Genomic DNA, 22,110 nt, shown 5'->3' with positions numbered 1-22,110 from the left:
CTTGGGGGTCTGTTGAAGAGGGATGATTGTATTTCACAATGTGAGAAGGACATGAGATTTGGGAGAGGCCCCGGGGCTGGAATAATATGGTTTGGATTTGTGCCCCCATCCAAATCTCATGTTAAATTATAATCCCCAATGTGAGAGGAGGGGCCTGGTGGGAGGGGTTAATGGATCATGGGCGTGGGCGTCCCCCTTGCTGTTCTCACAAGATCTAGTTGTTTTCAAGTGTGTAGTACCTCCCCCTTCACTCTCTCTTCCTTTTTCTCTGGACATGTAAGATGTGCCTGCTTCCCCTTCACCTTCCACCATGATTGTAAGTTTCCTGAAGCCTCCTCAGCCACGTTTCTTGTACAGCTTGCAGAACTGTAAGACAATTAAACCTCTTGTCTTTATAAATTACCCAGTCTCAGGTAGTTCTTTATAGCAATGCAGGAATATACTAATACACCTTCCTTCCTTTTTTACTGGCGAATTATCCTGGTTGTTGGAAACACATAATACCCTTAGTTTAAATTACATTTGAACCACTAGACAGTCTTTTCTCAAATATCCTTCAAGTATGTATAGTCCTTTAATTATATTTTGAAATAATTTGAGGTAAAAGCATTCCGAAGTTAAGATTTCAAATTATCTTAGTTTAAACAAAATGACAGTAGTCAAGTCTGAATTGTCAAGTAAATTATTATAAGAAAAACCTTCTAATAGAATTATCTCCAGCCACTACTCTCCAAGTCTGAAAAGAGTCAGAGAAGGGAGCAATTAATCTGGGGGGAAAAAGACTTTTGTGTTGTCATTTTAGGGGAGAACCATGAAGTAATTGTTATCAAATGTCAAGTAGATTTACTTTATATAGTCCCGGATAGACCACCAGCTAGACATAACAGGCAGACAGATTTGGGATTGTGAGAAGCATTCATATCCTATTAATACGATCTGTCAGAATATGGAACAGACTTCCTTATGGAATTGGGAAATTCAACCGTTGGACACTTTTGTGATTGATGGAAAGTCTTGTTCTGAGAAGAAGGGTAAATTAGATGTCCTTCAGCATGTTTCCAACTCAGGGACTTCATGATGTGGCAAACTATTCCAAAAACGAAAACTTCAGAAGGATGAGTCTTTGATTTTGTGGAACTTATTTTTGGCCCCTGGTTGTCTCAAAATATTTCTGATGTGCATCAGAGCCATATCTCATTAAAAATCAGTGTTTTAAAGTCCATGTCCATATTTGTTGATTATTACTTTTTTCTTACTTCAGTCAGAGTGATGTTAGAAGTCTTTTGTTTGTTAGTAAGTGTAACTACGCAAGCATCTGGTAGTACCATAAGGATTCTCTACTGTCAGTATAAAAATTTAGGTTATTTCTATTCTTTGTAATATTTTTGTGACAAAGAGTTTCATGTATTGTGGAGTTCACATTGCTTTTACCCCTTATACTGAATGTCTGTTTTTTAAATATAGGTTTTTCTCCTTACTTGTGTCCATCTTGGCTGTCTCAGATTCTTGTCTGTTACACTTAAAAAAAAAAAAAAAACTTGTTTATGATGTTTCTTATAGTCTACCTGTACTATAGTAATCTGTATCTGGGGTTTATTTCCCCATTGATATATCCACTGATCTATGTATTCATACATCATTCAGTTCATTTTTCTTTCTTCTTTCTTTTTTTGGTCTTACTTTGTTGCCCAGGCTGGAGTGCAGTGATGGGATCACAGGTTACTACAGCCTTGACCTCCCAGGCTCCCAGGATCCTCCCATCTCAGCCTCCTGAGTAACTGGTGGGAGTGCACCACCAGGCCCAGCTAATTTTTGTATTTTTTGTAGAGACAGGATGTTGTCATATTGCCCAGGCTTGTTTTGAACTCCTGAGCTCAAGAAATTCTCCCACCTTGGCCTCCCAATGTACTGAGATTACTTACAGGCACAAAACACTGTGTGCAGCACTCATTTATCAAGAGACATTTCACTGAACAGGTACTACATATAGGGTGTTGTTCTAGGTGCTGAAGATACAGTGAAAAGCAAGAAATATTGCCTGCTCTTGAGAAAATCACAAGGAAGAAATACACACATAATCATCCAAGTATACAGATACAGATAGGTGAGACAGGGCTAAAATAATGTTTTGCCCAAAGTGCTATGGGAACACTGAGGAGGAACACCTAGCCAGCAGGTTAGGGCAGGCTGGTGGTGGAGCGCAGGGATGTCTTCCCAGAGTAGTGTGGGAGACACATGAACAGCATTGAAAGGAGAAGTGACTTTGCCTTGTGGAAGTGAAGGGCAGAGGCTGCGCTGGCAGAGGGCATGGGAGCTCGTTGCTGTGATGTTATCTTGGTTCTCCTTGTCTGGTTCCATGTCATGTACATGCACTTGGTGATTTTAAGGGATCTGAAAATAATACAGGAACTGCAGCTTGCTGTTTCTTGTTCTCTAGGCCTTGCACATGGACATATGAAGGAGAAATGAAAGGATGAGAATCAGGTATGGTCTTTAGATGTTTTGGTGGGAAATAACTGAAATCTTGGCTCACAAGAAGTGTGAGCTCCCTCAGAGATTTCCTTTTTTTTTTTTTTTTGACAGAGTTTTACTCTTGCTGCCCGGGCTGAGTGTAATGGCACAATCTTGGCTCACCACAACCTCTGCCTCCTGGGTTCAAACAATTCTCCTGCCTCAGCCTTCCAAGTAGCTGGAACTATAGGCATGCATCACCATGCCTGGCTAATTTTTTTGTATTTGTGGTAGAGATGAAGTTTCTCCATGTTGGTCAGGCTGGTCTCAAACTCCTGACCTCAGGTGATCCGCCCACCTCAGCCTCCCAAAGTGCTGGGATTACAGATGTGAGCCACCACGCCTGGCCAGGGGTTTCCATTTTTTAAGCTGTCTGTTCCTTATGTTACCAGGATGCTGGAGTGGGGGATTGAGAAGTCAGAGCAGAAATGAAGAAATGGGGGCTCTCCTGGTTTTAGCTGCCTGCATGTCCCAAAGGAAATAAAGTGGGTGCTCCTCCCTGTGAGTTAGCACATTGTCATGTTTTATATATTGGAGGCCATGCCTTTTTCCTTTTCTGCTTTAATCCTTAGGGTAATTCACTATTCTAATTACTTTTTTTTAAAGTACGCAATCCTTAATTCTTTGTCTAATGATTTGGAGCCACCAGAGGTTCAATTTAGACTCCTCACACAGAGGAAAATGTCTGCAATACGGGGTGATTTATGTCACAGCGGAGAAGTAACAGAAACAGGCAAATCACTTCTCAGAAAATAAATAGTGGAGATTTTCTCCAACTTCCTGCTACTCAGCCAAGAAAGATGAGATTTAATGTTATAAAGACTATTTAAAAAGCGTGTAACTACTATTCACAATAGCAAAGACATGGCATCAATCTAAATGCCCATCAGTGGTAGACTGGATAAGGAAAATGAGGTACGTATACACCATGGAATTCTGTGCAGACATAAAAGAACAAGATCATGTCCCTTGCAGCAACATGGATGGAGCTGGAGACCATTATCCTTAGCAAACTAATGCCGGAACAGAAAATCAAACATCTGTGTTCTCATTTATAAGTGGGAGCAAAATAATGAGGACACATGGGCACATTGAGAGGAACACACTGCGCCTAAGGGAGGGTGGAGGGTGGGAGGAGGGAGAGGATCAGGAAAAATAACGAATGAGTACTGGCTTAATACCTTGGTGATAAAATAATGTGTACAACAAACCCCATGACACAAGTTTTTATATAACAAACCTGCAGATGTACACCTAAACTTAAATGTACATTTTTAAAAAGTGTACTATCTTTTGTACATGTCCAGTATTTCTTTGCGTTTTACCAGTAGATAGAAATAGATGCCACCGTATCATTATGAAAAAAAAAGAAAAATCAATGTATGTCATGCTTAGTTTAGATCCTCTCCACTGGACCTGAGGTTTTTACTGCTCTTTCTCTACATGTGCTGGAGTGAAACTGAATCAGCCCCCTGGTCATGAGCAGATTGCATGTTTGTGCTGTCTTTCTGCCTTTGCAGAGCTGGATGGACCTGTAGAGGGGGCACTAGAGAGCGGAGGGCCAGAGCTGCTGAAGTCTGTCTGAAGGTTCACACAGGATTCTGGTCGGCGGGGGGAACTGAGAAACTAGAACAGGAATGAAGAAATGTCGGCTTTCCTGGTTTCAGCTGCCTGCACTTCCAGAAGGAAACGAAAGGGTGTGCTCCCTCAGGGATACCACTAGGAAGGGAGGAATTTATTTTAAGAACAATGCAGCACCATGCTAATACTAATTTTTAAAACTATAGCCTTAGAGGATTTTCTTTTGCATAGCAGACATAGCCCTATTCATAGCATCGCTTGACATAAAAATTATTTTTGATAATCCTGTGACAAAATCCATAAAATTGACTAATATGCTAGCCTTGAAATGCGCTAAGGTGTTACAATTATGCCCTTTACACTGAAATATATACATTATATAGAGATGAAGTTTGAGACTTCATAATAGTGGTAGCATGTGTCTAAGGTTTTTGAGTATTTTTGGCAAAGCAGAAAGAACATGCATGTAAATATGTAACTGGTTTTGTGCATGTCAAAATTGGGCTTGAAACTCATGGTGAGCAATGTTCAGAATGTTATGTAGCTCAGCCTAGACTAGGTCTTCAACAGAACCTTAGCTTTTAAAATCCATTTCAAAGTAAAGAAATGCCAATAAGGGCTATGTGGATTCAGTCTTCAGGACATAGAGTGAAAAGTAATTCTCTGAAGATTTTGTCATTTTCTTTTTTTGAGACAGAGTCTTGCTCTGTTGCCCAGGCTGGAATGCAGTGGCTTCATCTCGACTCACCACAACCTCTGCCTCCTGGGTTTAAGAGGTTATCCTGCCTCAGCCTTCTGAGTAGCTGGGACTACAGGCACGCGTCACTATGCCCTGCTAATTTTTGTATTTTTAATAGAGGTGGGTTTCACTATGTTGGCCAGGCTGGTCTCAAACTCCCAACCTCGTGATCCCCCCACCTCAGCCTCCCAAAGGATTACAGGCGTGAGCCACCATACCTGGCTGTCATTGTTTTTAAGAATTTGATTAGGCTGAGTGCAGTGGCTTACACCTGTAATCCCAGGGTTCTGGGAGACTTTGAGGCCAGGAGTTCAAGACTAGCTTGGGCAACACAGTGAGGCCTCAGCTCTGTTTAAAAAAAAAGGTCTAAGACTAGCTGGGCATGGTGGTATGCATCTGTAGTCCTAACTACTGTAGAGGCTGCAGTGGGAAGAGCACGTGAGCCCAGGAGTCTGAGTTTACAGTAAGCTATGATTGTGCCACTCTACCCGGGGCAACAAAGCAAGACCTTGTCTCCAAAAAAAAAAAAATGGTTAAAGGTGATGAGACAGTGAGACCAATCATGCACTAAACAGGAATAAAAATTTAGAGACAAAAATCTAATAATACTAGCTTATTAATTTTTTTTACTATTTCATAAATGCAGCAATATTTACTGAGTTCCTACTAATAGGCACCAGAGACACTTGGTCCCTGAGCAGAGGGAAGAAGAAGGAAGAAGGCCTCTGCCTGAAGGAGCTTACAATTTAGCAGAGAAGGCAGAAAAGAAATCTGGGGCTGTGAGGAGCTCACTGGGAGCCCTGGAGACAAAGCAGGGGCACAGGGTGAGGTGAGAGGGTTGTCAGCCAGGGAAACAGCTTCCCTGGGCCCAGCATGGGGGTGGGGCGGAAAGTCACAACACTTACTTTGAATGTTTAGTAGCAGATAACTTAGGTTTCTACACATGATGCATGACTTGATTAGGTAGGTGTATATTTACTTGATTCCTGCTGAAATAGACGGTATCCTCAAGTGGAAATTAAAAAAAACAAGAACAAGGGCCAGGCGCGGTGGCTCACGCCTGCAATCCCAGCATTTTGGGAGGCCAAGGGCAGGAGTTCAAGACCAGCCTGGCAAACATGGTGAAACCTGTCTCTACTAAAAACACAAAAAATTAGCTGGGCATGGTGGCAAGCACCTGTAATCCCAGCTACTCAGGAGGCTGAGGCAGGGGAATCGCTTGAACCTGGGAGGCGCAGGTTGCATTGAGCCGAGATCCTGCCGTTGTACTCCAGCCTGGGCAGCAAGAGTGAAAGTCCGTGTCAGAAAACAAACAAAAACAAAAAAACAAGCCACAGTTCTCCTGGATGCTGATTATATTTGCTAAGTGTTTTGTGACTTGGACGCACGTGTCTACATGTCAGCTAGCTTAAATTCGTTAGTCACACCAAAGAATAGATAGTATAATGCTGTTTAAAGAAGATATTTATTTTATTATTTAACATTTTATTTATTTTGAGATGGAGTCTCACTCTGCTACCCAGGCTGGAGTGAAGTGGTTCACTGCAACCTCCACCTCCTGGGTTCAAGCGATTCTCCTGCCTCAGCCTCCCAAATAGCTGGGACTACCCGCACCCGCCACCACGCCCGGCTAATTTTTCTTGTATTTTTAGCGGAGACGAGGTTTCACCGTGTTAGCCAGGATGGTCTTGATCTCCTGACCTCATGATCTGTCCACCTCAGCCTCCCGAAGTGCTAGAATTACAGACGTGAGCGTCGGCACCCAGTCTATTTAACATTTAAAGTCTCTAATACGCCTTCTAAGAAGGATTCTGGCTCAGAAAATTGCAGAAGAAAATCGAGTAGAGAACTAGTATTACAGAAACCTAAGGAATAATTTTACTGAGCTTTCTTTACACAAGAAAATGAATGGAAAAGAATTATACATGGATGCGAATTTGTGATTTAAAAAAATTATAGTTTTAAAATTAATAAAAATTACTTTATTTCTTTGGAATACTTTTTTGTTTTCTCTCACCCTTTACTAAGCTGTTAGCTTGGTCTGTTGTGCTTACTGCTACATCCCCAGCATCTAATACAGTTTCTGACACACATATGCACCTAATAGGTTGAATGTTGTTGAGTAAATAAGATGAATGTCAATTCAGCAATTCAGCACTATCAGGCAATATACATAATACAGACTATCATAGTAAAGAAACTAGAATGAAGCAGTTCTTTTTAACGACAGAGAAAAGTCTAACGTATTTCGAGCACAATATAGCTCATCTCACAACTGGCCTTTAAATATAACATACCTATAATCAAGTTAATGTTTTCTTTCCTACCAACGTTGTTCAAAACGTGCGTTTTACCTATCAAAATTCAACCAGATGAGGTTTAAGAAATCCGCACATTTGAATGTACTTAATTTTAAAAGATGCTGGTTTTGGATTAGCTCTGGATTTCACCCCAGGGGAAATTTTGTAAATATTTTCAACTGAAAACTGTGAAGCCCCAGTGCGAAGAGTAAACGATGCACTGGCATTTCTGATGCCCCCAGGGTTTCTGTAACTCTGAAATAATCTTTAGAAGTTCTTCTCCCCGCCCTATCCCCTCGGTGTAGGACCGCTGCAGTCCAGGTGTCTGGGAGATCGATCTCGAATCTTGGGACACCGGGGGGAGAACAGTTTTGCAGCAGGGTGGAAACGAGGGGGTCACTTTAATGGTCTGGATTTCCGGAGACTTGACTTCAAGTCTTAAAAATCCCAGCCTGTGAGAGCCGCGCTGTCGAGAGCGCGGAGTCGCGAGCGTCCAGGTGACGTCCGTCCTCCTGGAAGGTGGGATCCGGTGGCGGGTCCCCGCTCGCCGGCCCTACCCCGCGTCCTTCCCCGACCGACAACCGCCTGCGAAGCCTCGGGCACCCGGCACGCCGCACGGCCCGGCCCCGCTCCGCAGACCCCCGCGGACCCCGGCGAGCGGGCGAGATCCCGCCCGGAATCCCGCCGACCCCGGACGGCGCTCCCCGCCCCTCCCCGCCGCCGTCCCCGCCCCCGCCCGGTCGGATTCGGGCGCCCGCCGCCGCCGCCGCCGCCGATCTCCGAGGCTTGTCCCTCGCCGCCCGCCGTAGCCCGGCGCTCGGCCGGTCGCCGTTTCCAAGATGGCCGCGGCGCGCGCGGCTCCTGCGGCGGGCTAGAGGCGGAGGCGGAGCCGAGTCACTCCCGCACTTCAGGGCTCCGGTGCCCCGCGCCGGGCTGCAGCTTACTGCCCGCCGCGGCCATGCGGGGCTCCTTGCACGGATGAGAGAAGCCGCAGCCGCTCTGGTCCCTCCTCCCGCCTTTGCCGTCACGCCTGCCGCCGCCATGGAGGAGCCGCCGCCGCCGCCGCCGCCGCCGCCGCCGCCGCAGGCGGCGGACCCTCAGCCCGAGTCCGAACCCGAACCCGAGCGTTGCTTGGCGGCGAGGTGAGTGTGGCGGCCGCAGTCGGTCGCTTGCAGAAAGCGGGGCGAGTCGTGGCCCGAAGTCGGTCGGGCCCGAGGGCCTTTGCTTCCCGCCCGGTGCGGAGGGAAGCATCCAGGCTCTGCAGGCTGGGGCGGGAGGGGCGCGGTGCATCCCTGGGTCCCAGGGGACCGCGGCCGAGTGTGTCCGGCGACTTCTCCCGCGGCTGCGGCCCCGCAGGGCTCCGCTCGAGCGTGCTGCCAGCTCGCCTTCCCTTGCAGGCTCTCCAGCTCACCCTGAACGCGGCGGGGGCTGGGAGCGGAGTGCGGCTGCCTCCCCTGCCGCGAGCTTCGGAAGAGTGGCCTCACTGAAACCTCTCATCGTTGCTGAACCAAAGTGTCCCTCCCCTCTGCCCTCATTCGAGTAAAGGAGACACTCGGAAAACGAGTGCGTACTGGCTATTTCCTCGCGTTCTCCTCCTTCCCCCTTTTTGCCCACTCCAGAGAATGCCTGTCATGTCTTCGGTGAGAAACTGCACTTAGACTATGCAGACAGACACGTTGCTTTCCTTTTCTCATGGGCCGTTAGTGTCCTTTAGTGCTAGTATTTTGCAGATTGTTGCTCACACGTGCACATAAAGTAAGGATTCATTTGTCTAAAACTTTGCTACTGCGGGAAGCTCTGAGATGGAACTTCGGTAACCAAAGCATTTGTTGCTTTCTGTTCCATAGAAACTCTATTAAATTACTTTTGTGTCTTTATTTGTTTAATTGGGAGAACAAACTCACCATAACTGAGAATTCTCCTCTTTTTACGTGCCTGTGTTTGTATGTTCAAATGTCCTCTTACTCCCTGCCCTTTGCATCCCAGAGTAAACTTGCAAACTGCTGCCCCCTGTCCCCCATAATGAAAATACCTCGGCAGCTCCTCTTGGCACTTTATGGTCTTGCCCTGTAGTTCTAGGAATAAGGTAGTGACCTCTTTTTTCTGCTTAAAGAAAATTCGCATCCGTAGATGTAGTTAGAACTGAACACAGGACCCATATTCTTGATTGTCATCACTCAGTTGGCCCAAAGTTGTTTTATTTTTATAAGCTGTGAAGAAATTAGTTCTCTTAATTCTGAGATCATTCTGGAAACTTGTAAGGAACAACTGTGAATAATGGTACAGGGTGTAATGAGAATTCCTTTGGTTCCTTTTGAATACATCTAGTATTTTTAGAAGTTTTGTCAAAGTTTATTATAAATTTGTTAACGGATTCAGTTTTCGAGCAATTTTGATTCATTTTTCTTTAAAATTAATAGTGAACACTTACTAAATGCTTAAAATAGGCTATTGTCTTTACTTCTGTTAACCCATTTAATAACCCTTTCAACAACCCTATGAGGTAGGTCCTGTTATACTCTTTTAAAGATGAGGAAACTGAGGCACACCGGTTAAGTATCTTGTCCAAGGTTTCACAGCTGGTAATGAAGAAAGGTCTGGCAGCACAGCCCATGTCTTTAACCACCGTGAAGAATTCATTATCCAAATGGGTAGATCAGAAATTAGAATTCTGTATAGCCCTACTTTGGAAAAAAATGGACATGAACATTCTTAGATAAAAGCAAGATGGGCAAAGAAATGAAAATGTGCTGCAAAAGTGACTGCTTCTTAGTGTTAAAAAGAAACCTTTGCCAGGCCCAGTGGCTCACGCCAGTAATCTCAGCACTTTGGGAGGCCAAGGCAGGCGGATCACGAGGTCAAGAGATTGAGACCATACTGGCCAGTATGGTGAAACCCCGTTTCTGCTAAAAATACAAAAATCAGCCGGGTGTGGTGGTGCATGCCTGTAGTCCCAGCTACTCTGGAGGCTGAGGCAGGAGAATCACTTGCACCTGGCAGGTGGAGGTTGTGAGATCGCACCATTGCACTCTAGCCTGGTGACAGAGCAAGACTCCGTTTCAAGACAAAACAAACAAACTTGATTTTTCAGTTAGGCTTCTATTTTTGTTACAATAAAAATAGGTCAGGATAATGGGCTTCATCCAACTGTAAGTGAACAGCAGTGTACGGAACAAGAAGATCTTAGAAATATTTTTCTTAGCAACATTGCAATTAATTTTCCAATAGCAAATCTGTAAAACAGATTACTTGACAAAGCTCTTTTCTCTTTTTTATGTCCTAATCGTCACCACCTACTGTTCAATACACAGAACTTACGTCTGACAGACTTACTGTAGATCTTTGTTAAAAGATGTTACAGGGGTTATCCAATTGTGCATTTGAACTTCCTTTAAAAACCATTTTAAAGAAGCTCAACGTACATGTTCGAAATGTGTGAAATGCCACCTCTTTTTTTTCTTACAATTTTCTTATTTCAGTAGTTTTTGGGGTACAGGTGTTTTTGGTTTACATAAGTTCTCTAGTGGTGATTTCTAAGATTTTGGTGCACCCGTCACCCAAATAGTGTACACTGTTTCAAATACGTAGTCTTTATCTTTCACCCGCCTCTGAGCCTTCCTTCTGAATCCTCAAAGTCCATTATATCATTCTTATGCCTTTGCATCCTCCTAACTTAGCTCCCACTTACACGTGAATATGTATGATAGTTGGTTTTCCATTCCTGAATGACTTCATTTAGAATAATGCCCTCCAGCTCCATCCAAGTTGCTACAGTTGCCATTATTTAATTCTGTTTTATGGCCGAGTGGTATTCCATGGTATATATATGCCACATTTTCTTTATCCACTCATTGGTTGATGGACATTTAGGTTTGGTTCCATATTTTTGCAGTTGTGAATTGCTGCTATAAATGTGTGTGCATGTGTCTTTTTCATATGATTACTTGTTTTCTTTTGGGTAGATACCCAGTAGTGGGAATGCTGGGTCAGGTAGTAGTTCTACTTTCACTTTAGTTTAGTTTTTTTTTTTTTGAGACAGAGTCTTGTTCTGTTGCCCAGGCTGGATTGCAGTGGCGCAGTCTCGGCTCACTGCAACCTCTTCCTCCTGGGTTCAAGTGATTCTTCTGCCCCAGCCTCCTGAGTAGCTGGGATTACGGATGCCTGCCAGCACACCCAGCTAATATCTGTATTTTTAGTAGAGATGAGGTTTCGCTATGTTGGTCAGGGTGGTCTCGAACTCCTGACCTCAGGTGATCCGCCCACATTGGCCTCCCAGAGTGCTGGGATTACAGACGTGAGCCACTGCACTTAACCCGTTTTTTAAGAAATCTACATATTGTTTTCCATAGTGATTGTACTAGTTTACATTCCCACCAGCAGCATAAAAGAGTTCCCTTCTCACCACATCTGTGCCAATGTCTATTATTTGTTTTATTTTTAAATTATGGCCATTCTTGCAGGAGTAAGGTGGTAGCTCATTGTGGTTTTAATTTGTATTTCCCTGATAATTAGTGATGTTAAGCATTTTTTCATATGTTTGTTTAAAATGTGCGAAATGCCACATTTTAATACATTGGAGACCAATGTGGTAATTTGTGCTACCGGGTTAACTGGTTTTGCCACAGACTAGAATACAACTCTCTTTGCCATCTCTGTCACGTACTTTATGTCTGTGTGTCATTGATTAGGAAGGTTATATTAATGCACAGGCCTTTTGTAGACTTCAGGCCTGTACATGTTGGCCTCCAAAGCCGAGTGGCAACTGCACCATCGTGGCAGATGCAGCCAGCCCAGCACATCAGCTTGCTGTGTGCTTTCCTTTTGACCCAGGAGAGTTATGCAATGACCCAACAACACAAAACAGGCCGAGAGGTGATAGCAGTCTATTCTAGTTTTACTGCTTTCTGTCAGATGCTGAGACTTTGTCCTTGTTTTTGATAAAGAATTCATGATTAGGGATAGCAGTTGTTATTGTTAGTGATTAAACTTTGAAATAAACATTCCTTATTTCTTTTTCAAGCTTCTGGGGAATTTTTAGGAGGATCCTGAGGTGACTAGGACAACTATTAAAACTAATTTGTAACAATTTACCTTTGTGACTTCTTGGATCTGTACACTTAAAACAGAATAAATTGGGTATTAAGGCTGATATAATGCTCTTGTTTACTGTAACCTTTCATTTAAAATATTTATATTAAAAATGGCCTCATTGTTCTCATTGACCGAAGGAGTATATGCTGCTTAAATTTAACAATTAACTTTTTTTTTTTTTTAAATTACTCTATTATTTATATATTTCTTGTAAATTGACTTGAAAAATTGGGTTTCACTACTAAAAAACTACTTGAATGTTATCACTCCTCAGCGATTTGATCTGTCTCTCAACTTGCATGTCCACTTTGAGCCTGTGTGTTTCAGTCTTGACCTTGCATGTCACCTTTTCTCCCTGGCGAAGTCAGCCTCCTGTGGGGCTCCGACTGTTGGTGCAGCATCAGTGATGGTAGTGGCTTTAGACCAGTGTAACGGTAGATACCATTGGCAGGGCTGGCATTAGGCAGAGAGGAGTCGCCAAACAGCAGTAGCAAAGGCCTCAGTGATGGCAGAAACTTCATGTTTGCTATTGGGATTTGTCTCTCAAGAGGACTTTGTGGTTCCCTTAAATTTTCTATCATACTGTTAGAGGCCGCTCGGCTTCCTTCGTGTGTGCTCTCATGGTGTTTGTCCTGCAGATCTTCTTCTGAGCACTACTCAAATGTGGGGATATAAAGGTCTTGCCTGTTCACCGAATACTATTTGTTGTAATAACTTCCTGTAATTTAATAATTCCTCATTCTTCATGACTGTGATTTTACTCATAGCATTCTATTGTCTCAGCCTTGTCATTTGACCAAGTGGTATGTAGGCTGTTTAAAGACTCTTTAATGTTCCCTGTCAGTAGGCTATTGGAAATAGTTTCTTTAGAGAGAAAATGGAAAAATGTGAGAAAAGGAGGTTAGCTTAAGACTCTGTAGGTCTTTATAAGCTGGCACTCCCTTGGCACAATAATCAAGGCCCAGATACTCACTGTGCTTGGCTTCTCAGGCACAGATACTCAGCTTTGTCTGTATACCTGGTTAGTCAGTGTATTCTCTTGCCTGTAGAAAACCAAAGTATAATTAAGAGATTGATTAGTAAACATGATATTAGCAAGGGAAATGAGTTGAATGATCTCAGTGACTCATGTTGGCAGACCAGTGAGGTGGGCTTGCATTCCTATCAGGTGCACCCCTGCTTCTGAATGAGAGGCAGCGCAGTGACTCACTCTTAGGTTTTTATTTTCTAGGCATCACACAGCCTGCTTTTTTTCCTCGTGTCACAAACCCTCCTCAGTTGTTTGTGTTATATTGTGTTTGTTTTTAATCTTCAGTCTTTATAGATTATAATAAACCTTTCTTTTCCTACTTTAATTTGGGAGTTTGGGAGTATATTTTATCCTTATCCCTTTAAGAGTTTTTTTTTTTTTTTTAAACAAAAAACCTCGCTGACATGGTGCATTTATACTAAAGGTCTCAGAGGATCACCTTACTTTCTTCTCCCCTGTCACATTCCCCCCATAAGGTCTGTCCCGTGGCCCCTTGCCAAGAATCTTTTAGCATAGTTTCTCAGAACAGTGTGGCAAAGATGTCAGTGCTTGGTGCTTTCATAAAATCTTTGAATATTGGGCTCGAAAAGGATTATGATGGTTATGTGGCTTTTCTGGATTTAAGTAATAAAATTAAATTTAAAAAATTAGAACCACATCAGAATTCTGTCCAGTTATTAAAAACTGTGTTTTAAAATAATGTTTAGTGACATGTGAAAATGATTATGATACAAGTCCTTTTGAGGTGGTACCTGAGTATCTATTTTTAAGAAGATTCTCAAGTACTTGTGGTGTATACATACTCACCACTGTCTTCAGCGAAAACAAGCAGACTGTAAAACAGTATTTGAGAAGATGGGAGCTGGAATTTGAGGTGGCTGTTTGTTTCATTTATATTTGTCCACCAGCTGTGTCTGTCCTACCTCCTTATCTTCCTTCTACCTTATTTGGGGGAATTCCACTCTTGATTCAGACTACATGGTACATATTGGAGCTGCTCTCTTCTTACAGATACCAGGCCATAGGCATGAAACTTGACTCAGTCCAGGCCAATTAGGATTCTTTCCTGGGATTTTTCAGATTGGAGCTGGGAGAGAGACATGTTCATTTTGCTGAAATATTTCCTTAGAAGTCATAAACCTAGAGCTAGCTTCCTGAAGCTCCTATAGGATACTTGGTCTCAGACAGTGATGTTAACTCCCAGAGAAAGCAGAGAGGCTGAAAGAGGTCTATGGCCAGTTGCCTTTTTGAGAGAGAGAGAGGGGGAGAGAGAGAGAGAGAGAGAGAGAGAGAGAGAGAGACAGAGACAGAGACAGGAAAGAAAAAAGAAAAAAAAGAAAAGAGAGAGAGATGGCAGTATCCTTATGGCCAGTTGCCTTTTTAAAAAGAAAGAAGAAAGAGAAACGAAAAAAGAAAGAAAAAACAAAGAGCGAGATGGCAGTCCCCTTATGTTCCCCAGGCTGGATTCGAACTTTTGGGCTCACAGAATTCTTTTGCCTTGGCCTCCCAAGTAGGTGGTACTACAGGTACACACCACTGCACTCAGCCATTTGCCCTTTTATGCTAGATTTGTCCCTATTTTTCTCTTGATTTGATGTGAGCCAATCTCTATTTGTGCTTAAACTTATTAAGTGTCTTAAAATCCTAATACTCAATGTGATCCCATTTAAAAAAAGTGTATGTGCATAGATAAAAGACAAGGAATTCATACTAATTTTTTCTAAACATTTTTATAATGAATATGTTACATGTTTTTATTTTAAAATAAGCTAATCAGAGAGCCTTAGTTCTTAACTTGCTCATTTACAATTTTAAGTTTTCTTACCTTGAATTGTTACTAAAGTTGAAATTGATGAGAGTCCATATGTCATATAAAGAGAATATTGTTGCCAAATTTTAATGATTTTATTTATTTTTGGTATCTCAACTATCTGAGCTGGCTGTAGCAAACCGCTTTTAAAAAATTATTTACTTCATCTTGGGTAATAGAATATGTAGAATAGAAGCAACTCCAACAGTAACAAAACACAGGGCTTATGTTAGGGTGGTTGTTTACATTAATAGAAATATTTAAAATCTAGAACTGTGTTCTCGACATGTGTATTACATTAAAATGCTTTCCCCATTTTTCGGGGTGTACTTGAAATGGCTGCATTTTAAAAGAAACATTATTCCTCTGACAGTGAGTATGGTCAGTGCATTTTTAGAGCCCTGCAGATCTCACACTGTGTAATGGAGTGCCTTTGCCTTTAAATATTTGTTCACTAATAGGCAACATGAAGATTTGTTTTTGAATTACAAGAACGTTCATTTTTTGCCATTTGCAGACCTACCTCAGCAGTATTGGTTTCATGGATCATATGTATGCCACGTGTTTATAAATTAGCAGAGAAAACTATTAAGAATATATTAGGCAGCCTATCAAAAGCATTTGTACATGGATTTTATTTCAGACAAAATAAGCCTTCTGTGGAGAAAAGTAGATACTAAGCTTTAAAGCTGATCAGATTTGATGTTTTCAGTAGAAGTTTTTTTGTGTGTGAACAGGCCGTTTGAGGATACTGCTGAAATGTAGAACTTTCTGAATAGGGCTTATTAGAGGACAGCTAGTTTAGAGTTGTCAAATTAATAGAAATTGTCAACCTTTTTAGTCTTTCAGTGGGGAACTTTTGGAAGATAGTACATTAATTTTATTTAAAATCCTAAAGTCTTTATGTGGGAACAGAAAAATGTAGATACAACTTGGTTTTCTCACAAAATTTTTGGAGTTAGTTTGTTGTATGTGTAAGTATTTAGTTCTTACTCAGGTAAGAATTTAACCATTTGTTAATATAGATTCTTACAGATGGTAGGACTCTTAGTGTTTGTGTCATCCAAATTCCTAGCCATTGCATATAGAATTACAAGAGTTGAGCTGGGAGGGAACTTGGAGATCATCTGGGCCATGTGTCTTGTTTTAAGAGATGAGAAAAATGGCCCAGAGGGGCCGCAGCTTTCCCTGGTCATAGCTTAGGATCCAGATCTGCAAGCCCTTCTTCCCTTATCCTCGCCTCGCCGTGTGCTCCCCTGGTTAAGGTCCAGAGCTAAGGTATTCTCCAGCCACCTGCCATAGGTAGCCCAGCTTCAGCTCAAGCCCATGTGCTCAGTTACTTGGCAACTATGGAATGCTGTATTTTCTGGATTAATTGGACTTGACAGGATCAAACGAGATCAAAGATTTGTTTTCAGATAAAAATGCAACCAGAAAATATGAAATCTTCTTAAAACTCATCGTCCACAACTTTTTTTTCCCATGAAATTTTTATTTCTTGTTTACAGAATAAAGAAGAGCCAGTGCTCAGACTTTTTAAGATATGTTGTTATTTTCAGTGGTCAGCCTATAGATCAAGAAGGCAGTACTATTCTAACTTCTGATCTATAGTAGTGGTTTTGAAACTGTGGTTATGGTTGTGACCTACAGTAAGAAATACATTTTACAACTGTGTGTGTGTGTGTGTATGTGTGTGTGTGCGTGCGTGCACACCTTATAAACAAAAGAAAACAATTTTGAAACAATATTTGACCTTGCAATATATGATACACTCAAATAATTTTTATTCTGTTCTATTAAAAGTTAATCATCAGAACCTACTAAATTTGTTACCCACAAATGGGTTGTGACCCTCAATTTTAAATGCATAGCTCTACCAAAAATAAAAGGGATGTTGTTGTACTTTGTACCTTGTCCCTTGAGACTGAGTCAGGCAGACAAGTACAGTATTTGTCTACTAAATGATCAAATGGAATTTTGAAGAAGCTCGGCAATTGGTACTTCTTGAAAACAGCATTGTTACCCGAAGGCAGGAGTAAGAATGTATCTGTGCTTGTCTCTCAAGGTTGTTCCCTTGGCTGCTTATCGTTAAACTACAAGAATTGTAAAGATGAGTTTAAAATCTAGGATTATTTTAGAGTAAAATTGGGATTGGCATTATGTGAGTAATTTAGGTAATTTCTTGATCTTTCTCTAAAACACTAACTTGTGTTTACAGTTTTTCGCATAGAGCAGTCCTTAAGAAAAAAAAGGAACTCATTTTCTCTTGATAATTTATAAACGTATATAAGAAATAATCCAAATACTGAAAAATTTACAAAAATTAGAGGTGGAATCATGTGTGTCTCAAATTTTGTGTTATAAATGTTGTCAAATAATTCAAACACTATACTTTACATCTGTTATCTATTCTGTATATACATGATATATATGTCATATAATATATGTTAGGGTACAGCAGTTTCACTTCAGGTCTTAAGCGTTGCTTACTTTAGGGGCCACCTGGACATTTCCCCTGCTTTCTCCCAGAATAGATGAGGTTCTTCTGTTTGTGTTCTTAGAGGCCCTGCAGTTTGCTACCATTCGTAATTATATATTTGTGCACATATTTGTTTATTGTGTTTGCCTTCAGTAAACTCCACGAGGGCTGGGATATCGTCTATTGTTTTGCTTACTTTTATAGCTTAATTCCAGGCCCAGTGCCTAACAGTTAGCAGGTTCTTTGCCAACACTTGTGTGAAAGAGGCAGAGCAGAAGTTTTGGTATTAGACAGGCTTTGAATGTTACCTTTTGATTGCTAGCAGTATGACTGTGGGGAAGTAATTTAGCCTCTCGGTCTGTTTCTTCATTTGAAAGGCAAAAATAATAACAACATCTACTTCCTAGGTTGTTATTAAGATTTTTTTTTTTTTTTTTTTTTTGAGACAGAGTTTCGCTCTTGTTACCCAGGCTGGAGTGCAATGGCGTGATCTCGGCTCACCGCAACCTCTGCCTCCTGGGTTCAGGCAATTCTCCTGCCTCAGCCTCCTGAGTAGCTGGAATTACAGGCATGTGCCACCATGCCCAGCTAATTTTTTGTATTTTTTTTTTTAGTAGAGATGGGTTTCACTATGTTGACCGGGATGGCCTCGATCTCTTGACCTCGTGATCCACCTGCCTTGGCCTCCCAAAGTGCTGAGATTACAGGCTTGAGCCACCACGCCCAGCCTGTTATTAAGATTAAATAATGCCTCTTCTATAGTAAGTGTTCAGTATTAGCTATTATTACATTTCTCTTTTCTTTCTCTTTTTGGGCTTAAGGTGAAAGGAAAGTCCTATCATGATTTTCTTAAAAAGCCACCAAATACGCATTGAGACTACTTTTAAAAATAGCTGCAATAATTTTCATTCAAGAAACATTTTTCCCCGTGTCTGCAGAAGCCGTAGAAATAAGAAAAAGGTTTTTTAGGACCTACCTAGTTTTTCTAGATTCTCTCTTTTACTTTAGTTGTGGTTTATGCTGCATATTATTCCTACAGGTGTTTGAAATTCTGACTGGCTTTTGGAGGGCCATAAATTAGCTACTAAATTAAGAACTGTAACTCTACTGATTAAGTGATTGTTTAGGTTAATAGGCACAGCTGTCTTTTTCTGTGGAAATTCTTTTTAGTTGTTCATTGAACTTGTGTCTTTATAACTTGGATTAATTTTCTTTTCATTTTTTAAATGTTATACACTGTAAGAGGAATAGTTTTGAGATTGATCTAGCCACGTCTAAGAAAAATGAATGAAATCTTTTCACTTAATAAAACTAGATTGATCTAGCTACTGCCTGAGAAAAGTGAATGAAATCTTCTCACTAAATAAAACTAACTTAATTAGACATTTCCCTGCTTGTAGAGGTAACATATATCTATTACGGAAAACTGTGAAACATATAAATAGGAAAATAACCAATTCTAATTTTGTTGTCTAAAAATAATTACCATTAACATTTTGGCATATTTCTTTTCGTTTTTTTTTTTTTTTTTCTGTGTGTATTTTTTTCTACACATTTTATTTTTGCACACTACCACATCATGAGCATTTTCCTGTGACAAACAATGGCAAACTCTATTCCTTTTGATGTAGATCCCATAAGTTAATAGTTTGAATTTGATAACATAACATGGTTTGTGACATGTATGATTCTACTTATAATTAATGACATACAAATACTTTTGTGAATTTTTGGTATTTTGGATCATTTCTTTAGAATAGCTTCCTAGGTCATGAGATATTTAGAGTTTTAAGCCTTTTGAAAAATATTGCTGTATTTCTTTCCAGAAAGGTACCAAGTTATTTATACCAGTGTGAAAGACAAAATGCACTGAACAATTTTAGTTACAAAAGCATGTTCTCCTAAATTCTAGTGAGGTATAGATAGCTTAAGAGGAAAGGACTCCTTATATATCCAGAATATAAAACATTCATAACAGCAGCAATATTCTCAAAAGAATCCACAGTCATCCTTGATTAGTTCATGCAGTTCTGTGTAATTCTTTTCCACTTGGTCTTTAGTTAGCAGTCTCATGAATTTATCTTCTTCTTGATTAGAGTTCTGGAAATCCTGACTCAGTCCACTGGTATCTTCTCAAAGTTGCTAAAACATTACATCAGAAGCCTGTTCCAAAAGAACCTGGCATAGTCCTTTTTCATGGGCCCCAAGACAGCTCTTCTTTGTTGAAGACGGCACTCTGGCCTGTAGCTGATTTTAAGTGCTGTTAGGGAAGCAGCAAGGTAAAACAAAAACCTATCTGTAGATGACAAAATAACTTAAAGTGGCTGTGGTTAACTTAATACTGATAATTTTCAAAAGGAAAGATCCAATGAGAATTCATTATAAGAATAAGGATATTTGGTTGTTTCTTTGTTGTACAAGATTAAAGTCAGTCCAAAAATTTTTTTAAACAAATTATTTATATAAACACAATGATTCAGTTTTCAAGAAAATGGATATTCCATTTTTCTAAATTAGATGCAATATCAACTCCTTCTTGAAAATAGAGTTAATCTTTACTGGGAAATAAAAGTATATATAATCGTTACTGAGAAAAAAGGTTTAGATATAACATGTAATAGTCCTGATATATGCCAGGAATTTACCAAGCATATAGTTAGAATATAACTAGAATATCAAAGAAAGAGCTTCTGTAAGTCTGGAGTATGTCCTGAACATCTGTGCATATTAATAAAACATCATAGGTCAGTGATGTGAATATCCAGTTGAAAACCACTGGCCTGGAATATGCTAAATTCAAGTTAAAGAAGTTGGGACCAAGTCAACGTTTAAAAAACAAAAGTGAAATTATGACCAGTAATGCTGTGTTTTTGTCAAATATTGAACAGAGTAGCACTAGTACTCTGATAAATAGCAATGTATCATTGTCATTGAGAGCACTGACAGTTTTCTGGTAACTTTTGTAGCAAGCAGTCTGAAGTATTTACAACATTTTACCCATACAAATTTAACCCAGAGAATGCTAAGCATCTCTTCTGACTTGAAAACTCATCAATAGCAACATTCCAAATAAACCTAATTATTTTCTAGCACTTCTTTTTTTAAAAGGTGGAAGAACAAATCTTTGCAGTTTTGGGGGTGTGCACCATCTGGGAAATGTCAAGGACAGTTTTAGGTGAAAATGATATTTATGCTTTTATTTTGGTAAGGTAAAATATCAAAAGTTGTCAGGAGATTGGAAAACTTTAATTAAGATAGGACCAAGGAACAATAGTTGACAGTATATTTAACCTAAGTGACAATAAAGATTTTAAAAGTAAACGTAAGTGATAACATGATCATAAAGAAACTTTCCTGAAAGAGAAACTTGTTCCTTAAATAATCAAGGACATAATAAGTTGGCGTAAACCATAGAAGGTTATGGTAAAATAGAGAGTCTTGCAGTCTGTGCAGAAAATGTAGAAAGTAAGGAATAACGTTTACGATCTTCTGTTAAGAGGAAACCAGTAATCTGAGAAACATGGAACACTGAAACAGAGAAAACAGAATTTTAGTTTTGTATCAGTATAACATTTGATATTAAATATCTTTTTAAAAATTTTATTTAAAACCACCAAACTTAATCTTGATCATGACAGAATTATCTTTCCATGAACCTTCTGTATCCAAAATGAACACATTCATTAATGGACTCAAAATGAGACACAAAAGTATATAAACATTTTTTTTGAGACAGGGTCTCACTCTGTTGCCTAGGCAGGGGTGCAGTGGCACCATGATGGCTCACTGCAGCCTTGACTTCCTGGGCTCAAGTGATCCTCCCACTTCAGCCTCCCTAGTAGATGGGACTATAGGCACCTGCCATCATGCCTGGCTAATTTTTAAATTTCTTATAGAAATGGGGTTTCTCCATGTTGCCCAGGCTGGTCTCAAACTCCTGGGCTCAAGCAATCTGCGTGCCTTGGCCTCACAGAGTGCTGGGATTATAGGCGTGAGCCACTGTCCCCAGCTTTAAACTTAAATTGTGTTTAATAATCAATGTGTCGGTACTCAGGAATGGTCAAGGTATCTAAAGAATACCCACTGATTAAGTCAGTTTAGTATCAGAAGTTAAATTACTTAGAGACCTTGGAAATTATCTTCAAGCTGATGTAATGATTATTGATATAAAGTTTGTCAGAATAATGATTCAATTTGATTAAATACAAATTTACCTTTTTAGAATCTTAAACATTAAGTAGTAGTAATGTTAGCTTATTTGATTAGTAAACCTGTGTAAGTTTAGGAAGGACATTCACAAGTAGAATACAAATCTGTGTATATATTTAACACATTGATAAGTCAGAGAAGACATAGCTGTTTTACCAAACCAACAGTATAAACTAGTATCCTTTGCTAAAAGCTTGCCTAAGTTGTGTGAATTTGAATTCTTAAACTGTTTCTGAGTTTCCATGACCCACGTCTTCTTTTTTCTCACATTGAATTAAAGGTTCAATTTCCTTGGCTTCTGAGCATTTTAGGACTATTCAATTTATAAAAGGACAGTTGGCTTTCTATTGTCTGTGGGTT

The 22,110-nt window shown here is 40.4% G+C and overlaps 1 protein-coding gene across 6 annotated transcripts in view; it reads left to right on the top strand.

Annotated features, from left to right (window-relative positions):
* Positions 1-7,936: 7,936 nt before the first annotated feature.
* Positions 7,937-22,110, top strand: part of MAP3K4 (mitogen-activated protein kinase kinase kinase 4) — a 123,313-nt gene continuing 109,139 nt past the window's right edge. For 4 of the 6 annotated variants that reach the window (XM_039467582.2, XM_039467580.2, XM_039467581.2 and 1 more), the window contains exon 1: positions 7,938-8,273. In XM_039467582.2, the coding sequence (XP_039323516.1) occupies positions 8,110-8,273 (164 nt within the window). In that variant the 5' untranslated portion in view covers positions 7,938-8,109. Of the gene's footprint in view, positions 8,274-22,110 lie in introns of all 6 variants that reach the window. The other 2 variants (XR_005578848.2, XM_074397178.1) reach the window with 1 other exon arrangement.

The sequence above is a fragment of the Saimiri boliviensis genome, chromosome 4 (assembly GCF_048565385.1).
Source record: "Saimiri boliviensis isolate mSaiBol1 chromosome 4, mSaiBol1.pri, whole genome shotgun sequence".
In the NCBI taxonomy this organism is placed as follows: Eukaryota; Metazoa; Chordata; class Mammalia; order Primates; family Cebidae; genus Saimiri; species Saimiri boliviensis.
This window is presented reverse-complemented; position numbering and strand designations above follow the sequence as displayed.